The sequence below is a fragment of the Aythya fuligula genome, chromosome 14 (genome assembly GCF_009819795.1).
Source record: "Aythya fuligula isolate bAytFul2 chromosome 14, bAytFul2.pri, whole genome shotgun sequence".
Lineage (NCBI taxonomy): Eukaryota > Metazoa > Chordata > Aves > Anseriformes > Anatidae > Aythya > Aythya fuligula.
In genome coordinates this window covers 11101000-11112202 of record NC_045572.1, presented here as the reverse complement: position 1 = coordinate 11112202, position 11203 = coordinate 11101000, and the positions used below count along the sequence as shown (strand labels likewise).

At 58.2% G+C, this 11203-nt stretch overlaps 2 protein-coding genes across 2 annotated transcripts; one reads left to right on the top strand and one right to left on the bottom strand.

Moving 5' to 3' along the window:
- Positions 1 to 75: 75 nt before the first annotated feature.
- Positions 76 to 3833, bottom strand: THOC3 (THO complex 3). The gene is made up of 6 exons (XM_032196872.1): positions 3651 to 3833; positions 2741 to 2897; positions 1650 to 1854; positions 1138 to 1299; positions 948 to 1048; positions 76 to 637 (listed from the first exon to the last, which is right to left on the bottom strand). Exons 1-6 carry the CDS (start codon positions 3831 to 3833, stop codon positions 474 to 476), a joined length of 972 nt encoding a protein of 323 aa, XP_032052763.1. The 3' UTR covers positions 76 to 473.
- Positions 3834 to 3919: 86 nt separating this feature from the next.
- SIMC1 (SUMO interacting motifs containing 1) lies at positions 3920 to 10370 on the top strand. Its single transcript, XM_032197138.1, has 10 exons — positions 3920 to 4033; positions 4701 to 5441; positions 5617 to 5837; positions 6335 to 6404; positions 6487 to 6659; positions 7104 to 7274; positions 7764 to 7892; positions 8836 to 8992; positions 9074 to 9158; positions 10069 to 10370. The coding sequence occupies exons 1-10, from the start codon at positions 3920 to 3922 to the stop codon at positions 10287 to 10289; spliced, it is 2082 nt and encodes a 693-aa protein (XP_032053029.1). The 3' UTR covers positions 10290 to 10370.
- Positions 10371 to 11203: the final 833 nt, after the last annotated feature.

The window sequence follows — 11203 nt, the reverse complement described above, 5'->3', positions numbered from 1 at the left end:
AAAAGCCCCAGCGGGGGGGAAACATCCCCCAGCCCACGCGTCCCCCCCACCCTCCCCGTGCTGCCCCACGCGGGGAAGAGATGGGGGACGTGTGGGAGGGGAAGGAGCAGGCCGAGCTCCGGGGCTGCCCTCACCCCCAGGCCACGAGGGTGATTCTCTTCAGTGATTTTCTTTGGCCACGTGCCTTCGGAACAGGCCCTGCGTGGCCTGGAGACAAGGCAGCCCTGAGATAGTGAGGGGGGGGCTGTGCTGGCACCCCCAGCCTCACCAGCCCACCAGCTGCTGTTTAAAAACGCTCTCGAGAGCGGCACACGAGGAGCTGGGACAACAACACGAGGGCACTGCCGAGCGGGTGAGGAGGGGAGCGACCCCCTCAGCCCCTCCTCGCCCCGTCCTACGCTACCCGAGCACCCTCCCAACCCCGGGGGCAGGGCAGCGTCGCCTCCCCGCCGCCCTGCCCCGCTGCCGTTTCCTTAGGAGTCATTGGGGAGCCCAAAGAGCTTGACAGTGCCCGCCTCCCGGCTGCTGTCGTATTTGCCGTCTTTGTCGTCGCAGGCGAAGGCCAGCAGCGGCCTCTTCGGGTGCCAGGCCACTGTGAAGGTGGGGGACTCGCACTGCACCTCCCAGAGCTTCTCTCCTGCACGGAAAAGGGCCCACGTCAGCGCAGCCCCGCGCTGCACGCTGCCCCGTGGCGCGCAGCAGGGCCGAGCACCTGCCTCCTCCCTCCCACGCAGGGCAGCGGAGGAGCAAACGCTGCTTCAGCGTCTTTTAATCACCTGGTGACAAGGCTCAGGCGCGACACGCAGATCTACGAGGGATTAGCGAGGCAGAGGCTCCCTCTTCTGGCGCTCTGTTGTGCTCACCAAGCTCCTCCAGCGCCCTCCCAGCTCCACCAGCGCTTCTCCACCCGATTCCCCCCTTACTGCTCCCCGAAATTCAGCCGTTACCTGTCTCCACCTCCGCAATGTCAATGAAGTGATCCTCCGATGCCGACGCCAGCATCTTCCCGTCGTGGCTGAAGCTCAGCGTTCGCACGGGCCAGTCCAGCCTGCAGCAGGAGGGCAAAGCAGAGAGTGAGCGATCCCCCCACGGCCACGAGAGGGAGGAGGCAGAGAGCGTCGGGCCAGCAGCACCTACCTGGAGAAGCACCTCACGCACACCAGCTCGTCCACATCCCACAGGCTGACGAGCGCATCAGCGCTGCCCGTGGCAAAGTACTTCCCCATGGGGTCAAACTTGATGCAGATGCAGTTGGAGGGATGGGCGTTGATGGACTGAATGGGTTTCAGCTCCGGGTAGCTGCAGAGATGAAGGGAGAGGGTTAGGAAGCAGTGAGAGAAGGGCGGTGGTTGTGTGAGAGTGTAAAACACGCGGGGACTCTGAGTGAAGCAGGACAGTGCAGGGTGACACCGCTGGAAGCCTCGAGGGCTGGGTGAAGGAGACAAAACCTCTGGGTCACGCACAGGGGGCCCAGCCCAGAAATGGGGCGGCCTCATTCCAGACAAGCTTGTTCCCACCACAGGACTGGGGATTTCAGGGGTGTGGGACTTCCCAAAAGCAGCACAGGGGGTGGCAGACTGCCTTGGATGACAGAAACGCACCAGGACAGCCACCCAGGTACCCAGCCCACTCATTATCCTGGCACCCACCTGAGGATGTTGATGCAGCCGTTCCCGTTAGTGAGGAAGAACATGTTGTTATCGTTGTTCCAGGAGATCTCATTCACCTCAAACTTGAACTGTTCCTCCGCTTTGGAGCGATGCGTCTTGGCATCGATGAAGGTGACAACATCATCCTTGTTCCCCACTGCGATGGTCTGCCCATCAGGGCTCCAACAGATGTTGATGTTCTCCCCTAGAGGGGCAGAAAGACAACAGGTCTCATTTCCACAGGTCTCATTTCCACACATATGAGGAGCCTGCAGAAGCCCCAGAGCATTAAACAGGTAGGCTGCTTTTATTCCTGATCCAAGGCCCCAATCTGCTCCACTAACTCTGACCAACTCCCAGATGAGACAGACTGCCAGGTCTGCGATTTAACACTCACACTCTGCACAGTAACTGTCCAGCAACATGCACAATGACTGAAAATTAAACTTCGCAGAACCATAGTTTCAAGTCAAAATGACTGCACCACTACCGTTTCTGTTTTAGCCACAGCAACCACCAAACAAGGTCAAATCAAAGACCCCCTTAACTCGGCAATCTTCAATATCCAGAAAAAGCAGCAGCCAATGAACACCCATGAACAAGGGTAGGAACAAGGCAGGCTGCAATTATGCCACCTTACAACATTGTTTCCAGCTCTGACAATTGGAAGTCAGAGATTTCTTAGGCCAGAGATGGTATCTGCGTCAATCAACCCATACATTTGAAGAATCGCTTTCTAAATCCATGTAAACTTTGACTTCCACCTTTTGTCTCTGCAAACACGCCTTCCCCAGCCTCCAACCTTATAGCCCCCAGACTGTAGAGACGAGCACACAGGATGCTTTAACAGTCAGCTGCATATTTCAGCAGCTCCTCCAGTCCTGGCACCTACATAAGCCAGCCCTTGTGGTCACTGCTGCCCCTCACCCCAGCTCAAGTTAGATGAGGGCGTCACGAAACCAGAAGCAGCAACAAAGCTGCCCTGATTGCCAAACCCAACACACGAGGCCAGGGAGCAGGATCATTGCAGAGGGGTCCCACGCAGCGGGGGTGCTGTGGGGCCCAGCAGCCCGCAGAAGGCAGGGACCCACCTTTGGTGTTGACGGTGGCGATGCACTTGGTGGTGCGGACGTCCCAGATGCGGATGGTCTTGTCCCCAGACGCCGTGACAAAGAGGTCGGGGTTGCTGGGGTGCCAGCAGAGCTGATCCACGCTGTCCCCGTGCCCCCGGTAGTTGTTCTCCTTTACCTGGGGGAAGAGGACGGTTATCCGACGGGGAAAAGAGCCCCAGCAAGGTCAGCCCATCCCTGGGACACTGCCATTTACTGATCCCAGCACCTCCACCACTGCTTCAGTCACCATCCCCAGCCTCCCCTAACAGACACCGACCCCGGTACCAGCCCCCACATCCCAGTACTGAGTCCCTGATCCCAGTACCGGCCTCCACACCCCAGTACTGGCCTGTATGCCCTAGCACCAGCTCCCTGATTCCGGTACCAGCTCCCACACCGCAGTATCGGCCCCCAGGCCCCGGTACCTCCCCCACACACCCCAGTACTGGACATCAGATCCTGGTACCAGCCCCCACACCCCAGTACTGGCCCCTGTGTCCCAGTACCAGCTCCCTGATCCTAGTACCAGCCCCCACACCCCAGTACCTCCCCCAAACACCCCAGTACCAACCCCCATATCCCAGTACTGGACCCCTAACCCCAGTACTGGCCCCCACGTCCCAGTACCGGCCCCTGTATCCCCGTACCAACTCCCTGATCCCAGTACCAGCCCCCACACCCTGGTACCAGCCCCTACGCCCCAGTACCAGCTCCCTGATCCCGGTACCGGCCCCCTGACCCCGGTACAGGCCCCCTGACCCCAGTACCTCCCCCACACACCCCAGTACCTCCCCCATACCCCAGTACCGACCCCCGACCCCCACGGTCGCTCCCTACCCCAACCGGGGTCCCTCCTCTGCTCCCCCCCTCCCCTCCACCGCCGCCTCACCAGCCGGTCCTTCTCGAGCAGGAAGACGCTGGCCGTCTTATCGAAAGAGCCGGAGGCCAGGCGGCGGCCGCAGCAGCTCCAGGCCACCGAGTGCACCTTGGCGCCGTGAGCCGGGAACTCGCGGCTCCGCGTGTTGGCCCGGAACAGCTCCTGCATGGCCTGCACGTAGGGCGACACCGCCATGGCGGGGCCGGGGCCGGGGCCGCCGCCGCCTCAGGGCCGCCCCCGAGCCCGCCCCGCCGGCCCCTGACGCGCTTCCCGCCGCTAAGATGGCGGCCGCCCCGTTCCTCACAGAGGCGGCAACCGACGGCGGCCGCTCCCCGCAACAACGCCGCCACCGCCTCCTCCTCCGCCGCCGCCACCACCACCGGGAGAGCCCCGCGGTGAGGGAGGGAGGGAGGGAGGAGGAAGGGAGGGAGGCGCCACGCGGGGCGGCCCCGCTGCACCCCCGGTGCACCCCCGGTACAGCCCCGTCCCTGAGGGTTTTGCCGCCCCCACGCCTCAGGGGGTGCCCCCCGGTAGCCGGTTCCTCACAGGGCGGGGGGCTGAGGGGCCGCTCGTTGCCCCCCGACCCCGTTCTGAGGTGGGTTGGGGCTGTTGGAAGCCGGTAGCCCGGTGGCAAGCGGTTTTCGTCCGGCCCCCCCCCCCCCCCCCGGTCGCCTCGCCACGGCGATGTGTGCCCCCCCCAGGGAAAGGCAGCGGCCCCCGGCCGGGAGATGCGTGGGGGTCGCCTGATTTTGGGGCAACCGCTCGCCAACGCTTCGGCATCACCGCACGCCCTGCCATGGATGTGGAGGTAGCACTGTGGCAAGGAGCTCCTGGCACTCCCTGACCATGGGAGGCCAAGAGTAGGGCTGGGGGCTGCTACCCGCAGCCTGCCCCAACCCCTGGGGCCAAGCAGCGGGGGATTTGCTCCATGTTTCTGTCCCCAGCCGCTGAGGAGCGAGTTCCCACATCCCCAGGGCTGTCCCGGCTGAGCAGGGACAATGTGGTGCTGGTGCCGCTGTAGATGTTCCCCAGGCGTCCCCACTGACCCCTCTGTCCCCACAGGAGATTATTGATCTGACCCATGAGGACACAAGCACAGAGGCGACGCCGTGGAGCAGCGTCACCGTCATCGACCTGACGAATGAAGACTCATGCAGCCCTCCTCCGCCCACGGACTGTGCCGACTGGGAGCCTGCTGGCCCAGCCAGACACACGTCCCATCCCAGGCTTTGCTTTGCCACAAAGCAAGAAAGGGAGGCGGCGAAGGGGCTGAGGCCCGCAGCACCCCAGCACGACGCTCCTGCATACCCCTGTGCTGCCGCAGACACGGCAGGAACGGCGGAGAACGAGGGCTGCTGCTCTCCTGCCTCCAGCCACCACAGCTCCTTCTGCAGCCCGGAGCAGAACTGCAGCACCACCACGTTTAACAGCGACTTGGGCTCCCTGGCCAGCATGCTGCTGGACCCAGACCTCTTCTCCCTGTCCCCCTCCAGTCTGCACAGCAGCAGCTGTGGAAACTGCGGCACAGAGGAGGAGACTCCCCACACCTCCCAGCTAGAGGAGCTCCCCACAAGTCCGAGCCCTGTCCCAGGCAACATCGCCACAAGCCCAGGGAAGGCCAAAGGGCCTTTGCTGGAAGAGGGGGACTCAGCACTAAAAACAGCAACCCAGCAAGCGACCTCGACCCCAGACAGGACCACGGCTGACAGCACGGTCTGGCTGAACAAACTGCGCTATTTCAGGAGGAGCGGAGTCCACCACCTCCCCTTCCACGGCTTAACACGCAACAGGGAAAAGCTGCAGGTAAATGGGGTTCGGAGCAGGGGCAGCCGCTGCTCTGCCCTTTCAGGGGAAGCTTTGCCCGGCGATCGGGATCTCTGGTTATTGCTGTTCCTTAGCGGTGGGCCCCAAACACAGCTGGGTTCCTCTGCACCACAGGGAGCTGTTTTTTCACCCGTTGCCTTTGCCTTGCACGCAGCAGAAAGCCGAGCTCATCCCCAGCAGGAGGATGAGCATGGTGCAGACCACCATAGAGGAGAATTTCCTGGAGGGCACCTTGCATTTACTGAACGACTTCGTCTCCGGCCAGCACTACCCTCCCAAAGAAACCATCTCCCACCTGGTCAGGCACATCCTGCTGAACCCCCACCAGGGGGAAGTGCTGAAGGACACCTACGTGCTGCTGATGAAGATCCAAATGTACGTGTTCCCTTTGCCACCACACCCTGGGGCTGCCCAGCAGACAGGTTATCCTCCGTGGTCCTCACCCACGGAGCAGGGAACGATTTCCTCAGGATGATCCTTCCCCTGCTCCCTGTTATCAGAACTGATGCAGGCACCGCGGGCAGGTCAGAACCACGGCTGGCATAGACAGCAGGCACTGAACACCCAACTGGATGGAGGACGTGGGGATGAGGGAGGCAGGGGATGCTGAGACAAAAAGGAAAATACCAGAAGCACGCGTTAATCCTTTAGTAGTGAGGTAGCTGCAGGGACAGCCTGTGACACCAGAAGTCCTGTAGGACAGAGGAGTGCTCACCTTTTTCCTAAAGATGTGGTGAGAGGGGAAAGGGAGAGGGCAGAGCTAGAGAGGAGGCAGCATGGGCACCGGAGCAGCAGGGACAGGGGAGGGCCTGGGGTGAGGGCTGCCTGACCCCAAGGCAGGTGAGCGCCAGCAGACAACGCTGTCCTTGCAGGCTCCATCCAGCCACCACCAGCACCGTGGGATGGGACTGGGCGCTGCTGAAGTACATCATGGAGGACCAGGTACTATTCCTCAGCCACGTATACGAGCCCGTTCCCAACACAGCCAAATTCCCTGATGCTCCTTGCCCTGGGGCTCTGCCAGCCTCACACCATCTCTGTCTGCCCCCAGGAGAAGCCCCCTGGCCGCCTGCTCTTCCTGCAGTACGTGGTGCAGACCCTGCAGGATGACTTCCAGAAGAACCTGCAGCTGCGCCTGCTGCAGAGGTCAATTGCCAAGAAAGTGCTTTCCTGTAACGAGTGCTTCAGCAACGTGAAGTAAGGGATGCCTCTTCCTCCCCTCTACTCCGACCAGATGGGGAGGGGCAGGGGCTTAGGGGACACTTCTTCAGAATCCAGGTCACATTTTTCAAGAAACAAGCTTAGGAAAGAGAGGAAACTATAGGGACCAAGCGTAAGGAATAGTAGCAGGTTTATGACAGCAAACCACCAAAAATGATGCAAGGCATTTCCAAACCACAGCCTAGCAGGCTTTTTTTCAGGAATGAGATCAGATTTGCCTAGCTCAGTACAGGAATGAGGAGGCAATCCTCTTGTCAAGCACCTAAAGCTGCTGCTCAGCAGAACTATTCCCCAGCCTGCCCATGCAGGTGGGACATCTCCTCCCTCCTTCGGGTCTTTCCTCAGCCTCCAAGCAGAGCTGGAGGTCAGGACGCAGCAAGGCCAGGCCCATCCCCACTAACGCTCCTGTTTCTCTCCCAGGGAGGTGGTCGAATGGTTGGTGGCGGCAGTGACAGGAATCGGGTTCTCCCAGCCCCAGGAGGCGGAGGGGACGCACTCGGCAGCAGCGCAGGCTGAATGCAGCTCACCCGCAGCGAGGCCGTGCAGCACTGGCGGGGCAGAGGCGCTCCCATCAACCGTCTTCGCCCAGAAGTAAGCCCAGGGCCTGGCTTCCCACTGCCGTAACGCAGGGCTAGGGGCAGGGAGAAGCAAGACCATGTCCCTGCCAAGTGAGGGAAGCCAGGCTGTACCTGCACACAGCTTTACTGGTGTTTCCTCTGGGGTAGAGGGGCTCAGGGAACAAGAGGCTCCCTCACTTGGTGGAAAACTGGCTCAGTGAGCACCTTCCTCCTGCATCAGGGCTGGAGCCCACAGCCCAGGCTGCCCCATGCTGTTCCTCCAATGCTCAGTACAGCCCCGGAGACTTTCCTAAGGCCCCTCTGGGGATTAACTGCTTCCAAGAGCATCAGATTCAACAGACACCAAGGGACAGCACAGGGCTTCGCAGGAAGCAAATCCAATCTAACCTGCTACTTTCCCTGACACCCCTCGCTGCGAGGCACAGTGCTGAGCTAGATCCCACCCCCAGAGCTGTGCAGAACGAGGGGTGCTGTCTCCTAACGTTGACTCTCTCTGACCTAGGGCAATGTTCCTGCTCCAGCGGATGCTGTCCATGGCGGTGGAAGTGGACAGATCTCCCAACTGCAACTCCTACAAGATCGCTGATTTAATATTCCCATTCATTCTGAATATTCCTGTGAGGAGCCAAAGGTGAGACAAACGTGTGCAAAGCAGCATCTCCTTACCGGTCAGTGGTCTTATTCCCAACTTGCATCTAAATCTGAATGCATAAAGGAATAGAAGGTATAGAAAGATGGGCCCATTTGTGACCCAGCCAGCAAGAGCACAGCTATGGGACTAACAGAGGCCATCAGCATCACCAACTGCACCCATCTCCCCGGTGTGATGCTGAGAACAATCGATTCTCCTTCTCGTTAAAGTTGCATAACCTTACAAACGCACAGAGGGTCTAAAAAGCAGCTCTGCACGAGCACAGTCGAGTCCCAGCAGACAGCACTGATTCCCAGGCACTACTGAGAAGCTCCTCAGAAGTGACACTTCCTGCAGCTCTGCCTGGACAAGCTTTTGTTTGCTTCTGTAAGAAGTGCAGTGCCTGAAGCCAAGGCACAGGGCCCGACTGGCTCTGGCATAGACGTGAGACCACAAGGCACAGATGTTTCAAACCCTTTCAGATCCTTTTAGCAGAACTCTGAGCACAGACTGGGTCTAAGCAAGCCAAATCGACTCTAGCCAAGCTATCACTCATTCAAGGCAGATCTCCTAGATCCAGCTGGCAGCTGACACCACTCCACACTTGCTTGGCTCTGCTCCCTGCGAGTCAGCAGGAATGGCTAACTGCTGCACAGGCTGCTGGGCAGGGGCAAGTGAAGCAACTCAGCTTGTTCCACAGGCCATACCCAACTCGGGTTGCCACAGATCAGACCCAAATACTGTAAGCACACCCGTGGCCAAGCCGCCTGACAAAGGTTTGTCCCATCTGGTGGGCTTGCTTCCGCTGTCCTTGTGGGCAGCCCCTCCAGTCACCCCGCTCTCCCACCAGATCAGCACCAGCAAGACACCAGAAACATGCTGAAGCAGCTGCTCCTGGTCAGGCTGTGCTGTCTCCCCCACAATAAACGCCTTTGTCTTGCAGGGAAGCTCTGTTAAACAGCATGGATAGCCACCTCCTGCGCTGCAAACTGCTGGAGATGATGTTCCATCACAGTTGTGACGTGCCCACAACCTTGCCCTTGTCTCTGTCCAAGATCCTGTATTTTCTGGGCCACTCGTCTGTGCTGCTTCAGTACCAGGTATCCTGTCCGTCCTCCCCCTTGCATTGCTTTCTCCTGAGAAAACCTCTCCTACTAACCAGATCCTGTCTCCTGTCCTAGGATGACGTAGCAACGTGGCAGAGATGGGACGAAATGCTGGAATACTTGAGTTTGCTGCTAATAAGTTACCAAAACGTAATACTGGGTAAGCAGCCTGTTCTGGCTTTGATAAACATCAAGAGGCTGCAGTGGAACAGCCCAAATACTTTACCTCACCACTCTTGAGCTCACAGCCACAAAGGCTTAGAAAGATGATGTGCTTCCATCCTTCCTGGGAACTATTCTCAGCAGTCAGAGCAAAAAAAAGTGCTACTGCATCAAGCAGGGAGCACCACCTGCTTTGCCAAGTTTAGCTGCCAAGAAATTGCCTGAAGTAGCAGTGCCAGCCCTGGGAAGTAGGCAGCGGAGCGCTGTGCACCCACTGTTAAGCTGGGGGCACAGCGGGCAGAATTCAGTGGCTTAGGAGGAAAAGCAGAAGGCAAAGGGGGGGTGGTAAAGCCAGGACACACCAAGCACTTACACTGGGCAGGGAGCACCACCAGCAGCCCTGGAAGGAGCACTATTTCTGACCCCTGCAGATTGTCACAGTCACAAAACGCTCCCATTTTATCCAAAATTTCCTAAAGTCCCTTACCAAATTCTGCTTTACCGGAGTTAAGGCGCTCAGATAAACGCAGAGAAAACCACAGCCACACGTGCATAGTGTGCTGATGTCCCTGAAACCTCAGAAGAGCACCATTAAGCTCTTTGGAGACCATCTTTGCAGCTGGACAGCTCTCCAGTCTGCCACTAGCACTGGCAGAAGGGACGCTACAGCCCTGCCTGCCCCTCTCCATGTCTCGGTCTCTCTCCACGCGCAGACAGCTCCAGAAGGGGACAGTGCCTTCTTCCACCAGGCTAGTCTTGTGCAGGAGTGCCAAGGATAACCAGGAGGGAGCCTGCACAGTTCCCAGCTGCTCTGCTGCTGCACAGCACTGCCGGGGGATGCTGCAATTGGTCCCTAGGAGGTCAGCTGGCCCATTGGCACCTCTTCCCAACAGCATTTCCTCTTGCAGACCACTTACGGAGCTCACTCTATGAGCGGATGGACTTGATCATTCAGAAAGCCAAGCCCAGGCTCCAGGATGACGATGAGATCAGCCACCTGGACATCTACCTGAAGACAGAGGACTTCCTCAGCCGAATGCAGCAGCTCCTGGGGCAGCCCTTCCCGCTGCAGATCAAGGAGAAAGTGTGCATGATCCAGCAGCTGTTTCTCATCTTCACTGCTACCTGATGCAGCTTCGTGTTTCCTTTAAAAACTGTGAACTTAAAACCCTGTCTCATGCTGCAGTCTCAAGTGTCATGTCATGTTTAATATATTTGGAAAATCTTTTGTTTACAGTGTCAGAATTTCCTTCCAAATCTGCCTCATCCTACAGTTTTCCAGAGCACTTTGTACACCTGTGAAAAAAAAAAAATTTGTATTTGTTGAGCCTCTTCCTTCTTGGTACCCACAGCTCTGCTAGCTGTACCTTGGGATAGCATTAGTCTGAAGCAGCCATGAACTGGCAATAGTTTGCATGGCAAAACGCCCTAATACCTGTTCAATATCTAGGGAAGTTGATGAACTTATCAAAACACAGCTGTAGATAACAGCGAGGAGGTTCACAGTGTCAAGATCTCCAGGACACTCAGGGGATGAACCTTTCCCTAAACAATCCCACCGATGTGACTTGGAGCAAGGCAGCTAGCCACATCAGGAAAGGCATGGATAGCAGCCTCAGCTGGAAGGGCAGCACTTCTTCCTGAATGGTAATTCAGCAGGTCCACAGTTAGATGTTGTTTTCTGATACTTTGATCATATCCCAGGAACAAAACCTGAGCAGGATACAGAAAGCAGAATGAGAGCATCCCACCAAGAGACCACCCCTTAATAGCAGCCTTTGGAACTAAACTGAGATGTAACCAGGACCTGCAGCAGCAGACAGTACAAGAGCATGTAGGTGCTTCAGGATCCATTCCACCACTTTCAGCTCTGCAAACATTCAAAGAAAAACAAGGCAGTGTTCAGCTCAGTCATGCCCAACACCCAGAACTGTGTGCTCTGTCAGGAGCACTCAAACCCAAAGGAGGAAGGCAAAGCCAGGAGCTGGGCATCACTAGGCAAACACCAGCCTGGTTCCCACATCTGTGCCCAGCTCCTTGGTC

Bases quoted from the DNA above. Each gene is read 5' to 3' on its own strand.
- THOC3 (XM_032196872.1), bottom strand. From the start codon at position 3,833: ATGGCGGTGTCGCCCTACGTGCAGGCCATGCAGGAGCTGTTCCGGGCC. The intron at 2,898-3,650 runs GTGAGGCGGCGG...CTCTTCCCCCAG, and splicing joins TGCTCGAGAAGGACCGGCTG to GTAAAGGAGAACAACTACCG. The intron at 1,855-2,740 runs GTGGGTCCCTGC...CTGCCCCTCTAG, and splicing joins CGCCACCGTCAACACCAAAG to GGGAGAACATCAACATCTGT.
- SIMC1 (XM_032197138.1), top strand. From the start codon at position 3,920: ATGGCGGCCGCCCCGTTCCTCACAGAGGCGGCAACCGACGGCGGCCGC. The intron at 5,442-5,616 runs GTAAATGGGGTT...CCTTGCACGCAG, and splicing joins GCAACAGGGAAAAGCTGCAG to CAGAAAGCCGAGCTCATCCC. The intron at 6,660-7,103 runs GTAAGGGATGCC...TTTCTCTCCCAG, and splicing joins GAGTGCTTCAGCAACGTGAA to GGAGGTGGTCGAATGGTTGG.